We start from the raw sequence: 14,108 nt of genomic DNA, 5'->3' as shown, positions 1-14,108 counted from the left end.
GCATTTTAATTTGGAGTTGAATTTAAAAAATGCAATTTACCGCACAGCAATCGGCCTTCCCATCTCCACATCTATATGCAGCATAAAGAGTAGAGGTATAGTCACAGAGCTGGACATAATGTGTACGTCTCAGTGATTCCAGGTCTCCTTGACAACAGTAACATGGCAACAATCACCCTATATACAATAATCTGCTCCTTCTCTTATTGCCATGCCGAGCTCTGTAAGTCCAGTTTTTATCTCTTTAATTCCCCTCTCTCCTTGCTGGCATTTCACTACTTTGCTGCTTGCTGTCCCCATGGATACCACGAGAGCCGCGAATAAATGAACACAACGTGAATCATCAGCAAAGTCTAACCCACTAATGAGCTCTGAATGTGTGTGGTCATGACTTTACCCTGGGCTTGAACAGGTGTAAGCACAATGTGACAACTCATTTAATAACAAGGCAAACATGCAGTGACTGTGTCAAGACTCAAAAAATGCCATTTATTTATTTATCTCCCAAAGCTGTGAGGGTGGCAGTTATGTATCACTACGATCATTTATTTACATGTGTTCTACAACGAGATTATTATCTTCTTCTGTGTTTACACTCTTAGAAATAAAGGTGCTGACTGGAACCATAAAGCGTTCTTCAGCTTATCCCCACAAGAGAACTCTTTTTGCTTCCTGGTAGAACCTTTTATACAGGGTCCACTTGGAACCCTTTGAACTCAACATGAAGAGTTATACCTAAAACAATCTGTGAAAGGTTCCACTCAAAACCCCCTATCAGAGGTCCTACAGAGAACCTGCCTATGGTGCAATGGTTCCACCCAGAAACCTCTCAGGGGGTTCTATCCAGGACCTTACCAGCTTCTAATGTGTGAACAAGAACCCACCCAGGGAGGCTTTTCATATTCCAAGGGTATTTTTTTCTGGAACACACTCAGGGTGTTTTATAGAGAACCCTTTTATATTACAACGGTCTTATCTAGAACCCACTGCAGGGTTCTACCAAGAACCTCTTTATATTCTGAGGGTTTTATCTAGAACACACTCAGAGAACCTGTTTATACTCCAATGGTTTCACTTAAAACCCACTCAAAAGATCCTACCAAGAACCTTTTTGTATTCCAAGGGTATTATCTAAGACCTATAAAGGGCAGGGTTCTAAGGAGAACCTGTTAGACATTCCAAGGTTTTATCTAGAACACACCCACCCAGGGGGTTTCTACCAAAACCTTTTTATATTCTAAGAGTCTAGTCTAAAACCCACAAAGGGGGATCTATCAAGAACCCTTTTTATATTCTAAGGGTTTTAACTTGAACACACTCAGGGGGTTCCACAGAGAACCTTTTTATATTCAAAGGGTTTTATCTATCAAGAACCTTTTTATATCCCATGGGTCTTATCTAAATCCCACAAAGGGGGATCTATCAAGAACTCTTTTGACATTACAAGGGTTTTTATCCAGAACACACTCAGGGGTTCTATGGGGAACCGTTTTATATTCCAAGGGTCTTATCTATAACCCATCCACCAAAAACCTTTTTTATTATGGTACAAAGAACTCTTACGATGAATGAAAGAGTTCTTCAAAGATTTCAACAATCTTTGACGAACACTTTCTTCAAAAAAGGATTCTTTAGTTGAAAAGGGTTCTTAATGGAACCTTTAGAGTTACAAAGGACCTTTGATAAACCCTTTTTTCAAAAAGCTTACCCAGAAGAAGAACCCTTCTGGAACCCTTATTTCTAAGAGTGCAGTTTTGTGTATAAAATTTCTATATCGTATGATAAACATCATCACTAACGTTGTTGTCATGTTCCCTGTTTTCCTCTTCTGGTCATTCACAACATTGTCCCGCCATCACTCTGGCACCTTCACACTTCCTGTTACTCACATCTTTTTCTCTGTTGGTATACTACATCACTTCCAGCTACCTCTCTCAAATATCTGACCAACTGACCATGACAGGCGCCCCATCACAGCGCCCCCAGGTCGTGGCACGAGCGGGACTTCTGCCTCATGAACTTGCCCACCTCTCGCTCTCGTGGGTACCGGGGCACCAGGCTAGACAGGAAACGTTTGGCACGAGACGTGATGCTCTCACGCTGGCCTCCGCCGCCGCTCATGTCCTCTGCACTGGTCCCCGGGGGCCACGGGGGCTGGCCCCTGGCTAGCCGCACCGCACACTCTAGGAGCTCTGGAGTACGGTGGTCCAGAGAGGCAGAGATCTCCAGATAAAGACAGTTGTAGAGAGCAGCACTGGACATGGCCTCTGAGGGAAGAGAAGGACGGACAGTGGAAGAGATGAATAAAGACAGCTATTAATTTACAAGCAGGCCAGCAGTTATGGAGTGCTATATAAGTCTATATTAAATAAATACACACATACATACATATGACTAATAAATAAATAAATGTGACATTAGAAAATAAAAGCGCCTGAAATAAATATAAGTATCTCTGAAAAACCCTTTAAAATATATATATTAATATTTAGACTATGTTATATATGCATTGTCTAATTTACTGATTTCAGCATTTATTTTAGTCATATTTATGTAAGTACTTATTTATTTAGTTATTACAAGGGTTTTGAATTGTAAGCACTTTCCTTAATTAATCTTTGGGCACATTAACAATCAATTAATTTGTTATGAAATCGTTCTTAAAAAGCATAAAAATTTTGTTGATACAAAACAATACCAAATGCATGTTTTCCTCCCCAGTTAAAGCTTTATTTCCACAGCAACGCATTTCGCTGACAGCATTACATAGTCTATAAAACATTTAAAGATGTAAAGGCTGACATATCAAACATACTATATACTTGAATATCAGGTAAGAAGAAAAGCATGCCTATAAAAATAATCTATGTTATATTTCAGATCTTTACTTGATATTTGATCGATTACATTTTACTTGAGCAAACAAATTATTAACTGATTAATCGATCATTGATTAATCATTATCATCCCTATTATTTATTTATTTATTTACTTATTAAAATATGGACTTAGATGGGATTCCAATTCTGCTAACAGTGACACAGTGTTAACTGTGGCCATGTAGTTAGTTTGTTTGCATTATTAGCAGGATTTTTGCCAAGTTCAGCCAATATGCCGATATTATCCAACTCATTCTGGCCAATTGCTAATACCAACATCAATATACGTATGCACAGATTTTTTTCCACTTAATTGCAGAGATCATATTATTATGCCTACTTTTACACACATTATTATTCCTACTCCTATCGCCCACTGGCAGATGGAGACATAAAATAAAATGTTTTTCAATATGCACACATACACTAGGCAAAAAAATGTAAAAAAAACACCTGCAGACTGGTTTTTTTCACTAGTGCCTGCTTCTCTTTGTTCTTCACAAATTGGTCGTAATGATTGGGATGACGGCTCTTGAGATGGGCAATTAAAGTCGTGGTGTTAAAGGAATGCGATTTGGCTCGTCATCGCATGACCGACGCTGAGCAAACACTTTAAATAGTACATTTTTGTTATCCACTCAAGACACTTCAAAAAGCCTCCACACATCTTATCAGCTGGTTATATCAGCAAAAATGCTCATTTCTGGCCAATACCAGTATTTTAAGTATTATTATAGTATATTATTTTTATTTTTTATCATCCAATGACATGCTGGTATTATCATCCTTAATTATTACTAAACATCAAGCTTCAAATTCTTTAAAGACTTCTTGTTTGGCATTTTTGACAGTAGCGAGATAGGCAGGAGAGGTGTATGACATGCAACAAAGATCCCCAGCTGGAATCAAACAGGGCATGCTGCAGTTATATGATACTCCAGGGCTGGACCATAACAACCACATTTACCCCCCAGACACATCCTCACAGTCAGTCAGCACATTATAAACATCCCAGTGCATGAGAGGACGTCAAGGAAAGAAATAAAATTATAAGTATATATAACAGAATCAACAAAAAAAAAAAAATACTATTTATAAGATAAAATATAAAGAGATGATAAGCAAATATGCAAATAAATCTAATAAAATGACAAAATATAATCTCCAGTTAACTATACACAGGCTATACTGTGCATCATTTAGTGCTTGTAGCTGGAGCACTTTAACCTTAAAAATGAAGTTCTTCATGTCTGCAGGTAAGTAATCTAGAAAATGTTGATTAAACCTTCAGGAACAAGCCATCATTTCCTTTAAATACAGTGTGTATTCTTTCATCAGGGAAGGTGTTGAAGATCTCGGTACCAGAGGGTAACTCTGGGTGAATGGATTGGGTTTTTTGAGACTTACAGAGGTATTGATAGCGGGTGTCTATCAAAAAATCTTGAGGGGCTGATATGATCTGAACAAGACAAGTAACTGTCAGCTGCTGTAAACATGTCAAGGGTAGAGAGACAGATGATAACAAAGCAAAACAATAGATGTGGGGGTTTGTTTGTGACCAGACCCTGAAGCGAGTTAGTAGACAGAATGCTACATCAGTTTTTATTGATAAAAACACCACGACAGGCTGCAGATTTTCTACCTCGCTTTCACTTAAATGAGCCTCAACGCACAGACAGCAAACTGCAAACACTGTAAACTACCTTACAGGCCATGAAAACATCTTGTAATCAGCTCCTTGCTATGAATATAAACTGAAGCTACAAGAACAAACTGTTGTCTGTCACAGTTTTGGTTATTTCACAGGAGAGATATCTGTATTTCTGGTCTTTTTCTCATTGGTTTGATGTGGGCAGGGCTCAGAATGTCAGAATAGTTATGGTTGTTAAGACCACTGCTACCAGAAATATTTTTACCCATTCTGTATTCCCATTTAAAATATTTCATTTCACGATATCCTCAATGTTACCAAACACAGAAGTTTTCTGGATAATGTAACAACTATAGCTGTAACAAATTCAGAATGCTTCTCTGCATTCAATTAACTTAAGATGCATATTGAATTTTCAGTTACCTTAACACCATAATCTTTAGTTTCCATCAAGTGGTGACAAGTTTTTATGTACGCAGGCATGAACTTTTGATTTTCTATCAAGGTATTAAAGCTGCCCAAAATAACTCCTCTTACTACACAACACTATACTCTTAACTGGAATAACTGGATGTTTTTCATTTTTTGCTTGTTTAGTCAGGAATATTTAATATTGTTGAGAAATACTTAATGTTAGTGAGTAGTAATATCTAGTGGTGAGGCTGTAGATTGCAACCAACTGAGCGCGGCTCACCTCACCCTCCCCTTCCAAGTGTGAACGAGGTGGCTGTGAAACCAGCAAAAAACACAGAAAGCCACTGTAGAAACATGGTGGAGCAACATGGCTCCATAGAAGAGGACCATTGACAGTAGAAGAAGTGTACAAAGCTTCCGGGTCTGAAAAGTGAAAGCAATGCGGAAGTGCCTTAAACCTGCTTTTTTTCTGATGGCCAGCAGAGGCCAACTCCGCTGGCTGCAAAGATATAAACAGCTCCTCCTGAGGTAACGTAAACACAACGATTCTTAATTTCAGGTGATTATACACTGATGAAATTTACTGATGAATGCTATGTTCCATTTCTGCTATATTCTGCCGACAGACAACTCCAAATCTTACATACTGAACCTTTAAATTGGGAAGTGTGCCACAGACAGGCTGTGTAATAGTACATTATTATACTCACATTAAATGCTCTGCTGCTTTAACTGTCATTGTGACTTCCCTCGTACTCCCACACCAAGATGGAGCTGAGACACTGACATTTACATTTTCACAGATTTCACCCTGCGTTAGTGTTTACTGACAGAGATAAGGAGCTGAAAATATCACCACCAACCGTGAAAATAAAAGCCACAATAGAAGGCAACAATACAACAGGTGAGGAAAAGGCCAATATGGTAAATCGAGAATCATCTTACCTTGTGAGGTGACCTCACGTGTGCGAACGAGGTCACTCTTATTCCCGACGAGGATGATGGGAGTTTGGGGCTGCGTCTCCCTCAGGAGAAGTCGCAGTTGAGCGGTGCGGTGGAAACTGCGCCTGTCAGTCACTGAAAACACCAGGACGCACACCTCACACAGCAGAGCCGACAGGTCCTGAGGGACAGACAGAGGCAGATGCAAAGTATGTTAAAACAATGTAGCTTCAGCTTAAAGGGGTAATAGATTTACTGTAATAAATTTTAAAATGACTATGATATGTCACCAAAGATCAAGGAAACACTTGTGTTTTTCATTGCCTGCTTCAAATGAATTAGAGTTCAAATTAATGCCGAATGTTCACCGAATGAGTTAGTGTCTGTTTATGTGTTGTAAGAAATCATTAATAATCTTTTTGAAGAAGAGGACATTTATAAGGATTAAATTGAGCAATATGTGAATGCAGTCTGGCAGTAAGGTAGTCACTGAAGTCCAACTCAGAGTGTGTATTGACAGACAATTGACAGCTAATCAACTAACAGTGTAGGACCTGTCCTCGCTTGTTATTGTTAAATTACAATGTTGTATTTGTCTTATGCTTCTGCAGTGTTCTGACAACATGCTTCCTCAAATTTGCGGACAAGAGGGCAGGGGGAAACAACCCCCCAACCCCATATTATATTTGGATTTAACCTATTCAATATACAGTCCAAGGCTCCAGCTAACTATTTGAACTGCAGTACTTATTTTTGGATGTGCAACTGTTACATATTGCTCCTTTATAAGTGAGACAGACTGAGCACAAACGTTTGACTTTTCATTGCTCTCATAAACATTGTTGTCAAACACAGGAAATGCTGCCTGCAGAAAAAGCAGACAAGTGAGTACTCCATCTAAATTCCCCTGTGGTTAAGAGAGAAATTACTACTGTAGGTAATGCCTGATGCAGTACACCTCAAATTCTTGCTGACACACACACGCATACACTCATCCTCTCCAAGCAAGACAGAGAGAAAAATCCCTAAAAATAAAATATCCCAGAGTGAGTTTTCTTCACACTGCAGGGAACTGACTAAACCTCAGCCTGCCATGGCCCACTGACTTTTCGTTTAATTTCGTTTAAAGTCCAGAATTAAACACAGACCAAAGGCAAATTTTGCACTCTAGATGTAATAGTACAATTATATAAGAAAATTCCTTATAAGGCAACCATTGCAGTGTCTCTCACAACAAATACAACTCAACAGAGAGTAACACGTAAGAACCCCCTCATCAAAAAAGACAGATTGTGTCGTGAGTGTGTGTATTCAGTTTTTTCACATATCCACCTAAATCAAAAACATTAATGCAGAATTTTGGCACATCTGCTCTGTGGGCAGCTCTTTTCTCTCTCGCACACATTCACACACAGATGCCTGTGAAATGCACTCGAGGGAAAAGAGGAAAAAGTGTGCAAAAACAACCTGATAATGAGCTTTCCTCAGTCAAGCAGATGCAGCACATTTCTTGGCCTCTTTTGGACACAGCGTTTCTCTGAGGCTTGGTATCAGTTTTTTTTTACAGTACTGTCAACCACAGTAAACAATGCAATGTGTTCCAGATATAGAATATAAATACATCTGCAATATGCTACAGATGCAGTAGCGGTGGGAATTTTTCCATTTCTTTATTTGTTTTTTTTTCTCACTGCGTGGCTACCTGCTGCTTTTAAAACATGTTTGTAATGATCCATAATCAACTTCATGGAAGCCAAACTGTTTCCATGTGCTAGCTTTAAGGCAGGGGGTTGCTGTTCAGATTGAATCCTTCTGCAGTTGCTCACATTCAACCATCCTCACCAAAACTTAAGAAGCAGTCCTGTTTAGAACTTAAAAATATGACACACATATTTATATCCATCTCATTTCATCACTCAAGGAGCCCGGTCTTACAAACCTATTACAGAGAATCGTAATGTCAAGAATTGGGCTTTAAATTTCCGATCATTGACTTTTCTGCATCGATTCATAATCTTTCAAGAGGGAATTGTGATACATATGAATCAAGTGTTTTCTCCATGTCTAAGACACCTAAAATTATTTTTTTTTTATTAAAGTTTTTGTTGTTTTAGCCTCATTCATTTGACAATAGATCTTCCCTTTAATCTCACTTCTTATGCTTGTTGTACAAGCAAACCATCTGAGGTATACGCCACCTTCTGCACCATGCATGCTGGGATACTATGAAATTCTAATTTATATATGAATGGATGGATGCATGGATGCTGGAGATGTAATGATATGAAAAGTCATGTTATTATATTATTAAAACCAGCACTATCGAATATATCTGGGTTAATTTTTAGGGATTAACAAAAACATATGATGACATTTATGTTTTTGAACAGTATACAAACCTAAATACACGATGCCAAAAAAGTCAGTTTTAATAATTACCTGCTTAATTATCAAATAAAGTACATTAAATGATTAAAAATTAAACTTCAGTCATCTCATAATGTGATTTTTCTTTTAGATTGTAAAATTACAAGACAGGCCATTCTTGTGGTGACCGTGAACAACGTGAGGAAAGCTGCAAAAATAGGATTCAGCGTGGCCTGGGAACAAATTAAAGCAATACTATTCCTTAGGGTCCTGTATATTTGTTTCTTACAGTTGAGGAAGTATTGTGTGTATTGAGCGTAAAAAACCAAAAAAGTCACCTAGAAGCAACCATAGAGGATTAATAAAATAAGATTAAAAGTAGCGAGCCATGACCTTAGCATGTGCTTGGCATGAATTGTCTTTGACACCGAATGCTTGAATTATATATGCACAGTATATTTGCAAAACTATTAATTCAGAAATCAGAAAAAGCCCTTTCATAATAAGAAATAAAAAATAATAAAAGAAAAGAATTAACCATGTAATAACATGATAGATATTGTCACAGTTTAAGAGCAATATTAGAAATTTCATTATTACATCTCTAATGCATGCAGGAGCAGAGTCAGTTTTTCACACCTGGAACTATTATCCCAGTGTTTCACCTGATAAAGCACACCATTAGTGCATGCAGCAAACAAAGAGCTTCAAATAAAGAAAACAAAATGAGGTTGTAGGAAAAGTAAATTAGAAATCAAAACTGAAAAGGTACATTTTGACCTTATTCTTAAAACAGTCAGTGACTCAGCAGCTGACTACAACAGATGTATACAGTATATACATCAGTGAAACGGCAAGAAGCAGCTGAGCACACTGTGTACGGCTGCACAGAGGGCCTAATGAGGGAGCAGGGAGTATGGGAACGGCAAAGTGTTGTTTGGCTCACCTGTCTCCAGTTGTCAAAGATAATGATGGTGCTCTCCTCATCATCCACGGTGACCGTGCGCACATAACCCTCCCCTGAGGACAGGGAGAGCAGCAGTTAGGTCTCAGATGGGAGATGGGTGCTGTGATTTATTTACCTGCTACTCACTGCAGAACGCCACGGCACTACAGGCCTCCTCTCCACTTCATTATACTTGTCTGCATTAGTCCTGTCAAATACTCCGCTTTGTACCTTCAGAATCCACAGACGCAGTCCTGTCCATGTCCCCAGCGAGGGCGAGTGCCAGCGAAGACTTCCCCACGCCATTCTGCCCCAGCAGGGCGATTCTTAAAGGCCCGTCAGGTCTGCCTTCCACAGCCACAGTCAGAGTGTCGTCCAAGGCTGGGCTGAAGCTGATTGGTGAAGCAGAAGGTCCGGCTGCACCCGATGTCCAGTCGCAGTCGTCATGGACAGCTTCTTCTCGTCTGAGCTGGTGCTTTAATGGCAGAGGGGTGCTACCTCTGCGAACAGTCGGAGTGCTGGACAGAGTCATACTGTCACACTGGAGAGGAGAGGAACATGGAAGAACGCTCTCATCATTTTATAATATTTGCAGCTAGTCTGTATTCAAATATGGTATTTTTTTATATAATACCAAAAAACAACACCAAAGCTTGAAACGAACGATTATTTTTTCATTATCCATTAACCTGCAGATCATTTTAATCGATAAGTCTGTCAGTCTATAAAATGTCAAAAAAATGTGAAAATGCTCATCAGAATTCCCCTGAGCTCGAAGTGACATCTTCAAATTGCTTCTTTTGTCCAACCAACAGTTCAAACCCCCAAGATTCTTCATTTACTATCATAAATGACAAGAAAAAGAAGCAAATCCTTACATACAAGAAGCTGGAGACCAGCAAATATTTCACATATTTGCTTGAAAAATAACAGAAACAATTAATGAATTGAAGCTCTATCATGAATTACATGAGAAATCCTGCAGCTCCCTCTGTGAGTCAAGCTTCAAAACATTGGATCCTACAATTCCCTCAGTTCAACTCAATAATAGTGTCTTTCATTAGACTCTCCCTGCCTCTTAAATGCTCCATCTTTCAAAACTTAACGCCCACAGTGTAGGCTATAACACTCTTCTGTCAAATATTTGAAGTCTCAAACCCAAACCAAAATAACTCTTGATGACATCAGCAGGTTAATTTTTACAATAAATTAACAGAACTCCTCCATAAACACAGAGTGAGTAAACTGACCTTTATGTGTGAAATCGGTGGAGTGCCCCAACAATAACTGATTTTTTTTGGCCAGTAGAACAAGCTGTAAGAACAACACTGACATAGTTTTACCTTTTAAGCTAACTGGTGAAATTGTTAGCAAACAGTTGGCTACTTGCACAAATATGGAGCAACATAGCCTGGCAACCAATCTAGTAGCCACTCTAGTAGTCGACCAGTGGGCGCTGCCCTTGGTTCATGGCAGAAATAGATATGAAATAGTAGTAAACACAGGTGTTACCAAAGATACTAATTAAGGTCCTATTCCATTTAGTGTAGCAGAGCCTTTCCAGTGAGTCAACATGCACCGTGACTCTGTTGAAACAGAACCTCAATTAGTATCACTGGTACACGATTATCCTACTGTTTCATGTCAAAGTGGCTGCTGTGAAAAAGGCTTACTCATCTAGAATCGTCTTTGTATTAAGTAGAAGTCCAGTATTCACTCTCATTTTAGCTTTTGACCTCCACCCAATCAAAACATTAGATTACTTTGGTTCATCAGCTAATGCTAATCACAAAGTTTGTTGGCTGTTCAGTGCTGATAGGTAGCATATAGTGGGTTTTTAATGCTTTCCTGTTGAAATAAGCTTCCCACTGTTGCAGAAAGTGATGCAATAAGAGCCTAAGAGTGATCTCAAACAAAAAAGCAATACTTAAAACAACAATCAGGCATAGACCTCAGGGGAACTACAGAGTCAGGTGATAATTGTCAGTGAATTTGTCACTATGTAAGTACACCTATCACACTGTCATTTGATTGTCATTCTAACTGAACCCATTTTAAGACTCAAAAGAGGGTTTCAAAAAATCCCCAATGACCCAATTAAAAGTTGGATATAATGATGTGGTGTAATGAGAAAGTGATTGGAATGCAAGACAGGGTGCCTGATTAAACAACTAATCTGAAGCAACTAGCAGAAGAAGCAAAAAAAAAAAAAAAAAACAATTAGCCAAATGTTCGATAGAAGGATTTAGTAATTAAAATGAGAAAGTGATTGGAATGTAAGACACCCCCTCCCAGAAACCAACAGCTTTGGTCTCCACCATCCTCTGAGGGAAGTATCTCACTCTTTAGATGCTAAAAGCTCACCAGTTAATGAAAACCACCAACTTCAGAGGTGGGTTGTTAGCATACAATGGATTTTTAGAGCATTTCCACTGAAAACAGCCACTTACTGTGACAGAAACTGTCACAATGAGAGTACAGAGTGACTTAAATCCTACTAACACAAAGATGTTGCAGGAATGTGGTTGCAATGTAATTTTTGCAACATATGACAATGTGACAACCAAGTAAAATAACAGAGTGTCGTCGCCAGCATGCTATTTTAAAATCAACGGTATGAATCCCAACTTTTTCACCACTTTCTGGAGATGCTGCGACAATGTCACTTCTTGCTGTCAGGGTGTTGCATGCAGCTAAGTCAGGGCAGCTGCCACAACATTGCTGCAACACAACATTTTAAGTGTTGCAGGAACATTACACTAAATGAAGCTAGTGTTGCTACATCATAAGTGAATAAAATGAATGAACATCACAGTCATAAAGTTAAACTGTCACATTTTAGCAACGTTGCAGCAACGTCTTTACATAAAGAACATGTAGTTGCAAAAATACCACAGATTACCAGTTACCTTGGACTATTTCAAACATAGCAGCAACGTAACTTAATGGTAACGTTGAAACTGTAATGTTGCAGTTACGTTGTTACGTCATAAATTAAATGTCACTATGTTGCCACAACATACTGTGTTTATAGGGAATCAGGAAAAAGTTGTGGGTTGAAAACACCAGTTACAGTAAACAGCAATAAGAGCGTTACAGAGTCAGGTGATAATGCTCTGTGGATGAGGACATCTTTCACGTTGTCATTTTATAAATTATTATACTGACTAAAGCAACTAGTAGAAGAAGAAAAAATAGCCAAAAGTTGAATTTAATGAATTAGTGATTGAAATGAGAAAAGTGATTGTAATGCAAGACACCCCCACCCTGCACCACCACCTACCTAAACTACAAACACACACACACACACACATACCCACTGGAAGCTCGACACACCACTCCAGAGTATCAAACATTATCACCACTTTGCCCAAAACCTGATTAGTTAATTGCATTTTGTGTATTAGAGCTTTTTGCCCCAAGCTCACGTGCAGGCAACCCTGTCTCTCCTTACCCTGGTCGCTGTCTCCTCGGTGTTGAGCCTGTCTTCGGGCACATCTGTCGGCATCTGCAAACTGAAACCCGTGGAATAAGCACTCCAAAGATACAGAACACCCTCCCCCTCCACCCTCTTCACCCCATCCGCCCCCACCCAACTCTGACTTTATCAACCCCGTGCCCAACTGGCAGCTCGGAATGATCTCTCACCTGTCACGCGGCTCTCGGCAACTACAAAGTAAAAGCTTGGTCTCTCTCTCGCGCGCGCTCTCTACGCACTCTCTCTCGCGCACTCTCACCCACAATTTACGTCTCCTTCCGCCTCTCTACTATCTACTATCACTCTGTCTCCTCAGGTTAGGGCCCAGGTCCAGTCCTGCTGTCAGCACCGTCATTCATCACCGCTCACTCTCCAGTCCAAACTGACTCTGAGTCACTGACTTGACACTGCTCGAGGAGAGATGAAATTAGCCTCCACCCCGAGGACTCCTCTCCTGGAAGCGCTTGCTGCAGGTGCATGCAGCTCTGCAATTGAATTGGATGATGGTGGTTCAGGCAGGCTGGGAGGCAGGGAGGCAGCAGCTCTGTGGAAGGATGCTCAGTGTCACGAATCTCTCATTGACCTCTGGAAGATGGAGGCGATACGGAGACCAGCCGCTAGGGGGCAGCATACGACAAGTCTACATTTTACTTGTGCTAATTGGCCTTGTTTGTGTAAGTGTGAGTGTGTCCTTGGGGGATATATGTTTAAAATGTGTCATTAGGATATTCCTTTGGTAGAAAGAGACGTGACAACCTACCTACCTGCCTATCATGTGTATCAGTCTGTCTCTCTCCTCTTTTCCCTTGTTAACATGTTTAAGACACATTTGCATTTTATTAAATCAAGTAATTTCTAGTTCCTGATCCAAGGAGTGTATTTGGACATGTTTTCTGTCAAAATGTGAGTGTGGCCATGAGCGGTGGTGCGTCCCTCCCACACAAAGCCACAATAGACTCCGGCAGTGAGCAGCCAGGGCGCTATTATAGCCCTAATCCTGCTCCTATTATACAGGCCAGAGAGAGAGAGCGAGAGACACAGAGAGGGAGGTAGAGCTGAAGATGAGGTCATCCCAAACAGTGCACACCCAGGGTCACTGCCTCACTATAGAGGGACAGAGATAAAGAGAGAGGGATGGAGCAGGGCATGTGGGCTGCAGGGGCGAGCTGCTGCAGGGAAAAAGGCCTGTGGAAGACTGTGCGAACATGGGAGATGCTCAGATAGGTGAATGGAGAAGAGATGAAGGTTAAAATCTGTGTGCAAGGTGCACAAAAACACACCACAGCATGGCAGGGATGGTAAAGTACTTTGTTTATTTCATATGCATATGAAACCACACTACAACAGGAGCAGGAAACCATGATAATGGCCATCATTTTTGTAATAATGTTAATTCTAATCATAATTGACCCTTCCTAAGTCCTTCCTTTT

General features: G+C 39.9%; 1 protein-coding gene across 1 annotated transcript; it reads right to left on the bottom strand.

Moving 5' to 3' along the window:
* Positions 1–1,572: 1,572 nt before the first annotated feature.
* LOC146323677 (GTP-binding protein REM 2-like) lies at positions 1,573–13,246 on the bottom strand. Its single transcript, XM_084722165.1, has 6 exons — positions 12,848–13,246; positions 12,654–12,714; positions 9,431–9,740; positions 9,200–9,273; positions 5,890–6,067; positions 1,573–2,267 (listed from the first exon to the last, which is right to left on the bottom strand). The coding sequence occupies exons 2-6, from the start codon at positions 12,705–12,707 to the stop codon at positions 1,972–1,974; spliced, it is 912 nt and encodes a 303-aa protein (XP_084578291.1). The 5' UTR covers positions 12,708–12,714; positions 12,848–13,246; the 3' UTR covers positions 1,573–1,971.
* Between the last annotated feature and the right edge of the window lie 862 nt (positions 13,247–14,108).

Source organism: Lutjanus erythropterus, chromosome 7 (assembly GCF_056507025.1).
Source record: "Lutjanus erythropterus isolate fLutEry1 chromosome 7, fLutEry1.hap2, whole genome shotgun sequence".
In the NCBI taxonomy this organism is placed as follows: domain Eukaryota; kingdom Metazoa; phylum Chordata; class Actinopteri; order Lutjaniformes; family Lutjanidae; genus Lutjanus; species Lutjanus erythropterus.
This window is presented reverse-complemented; position numbering and strand designations above follow the sequence as displayed.

Excerpts from the sequence above, each read along its gene's own strand:
- LOC146323677 (XM_084722165.1), bottom strand. The coding sequence starts at position 12,707 with ATGCCGACAGATGTGCCCGAAGACAGGCTCAACACCGAGGAGACAGCG. Across the intron at positions 6,068-9,199 it reads TCTTTGACAACTGGAGACAG|GACCTGTCGGCTCTGCTGTG; the intron begins GTGAGCCAAACA and ends TCTGTCCCTCAG. Across the intron at positions 2,268-5,889 it reads ACGTGAGGTCACCTCACAAG|AGGCCATGTCCAGTGCTGCT; the intron begins GTAAGATGATTC and ends CTCTTCCCTCAG.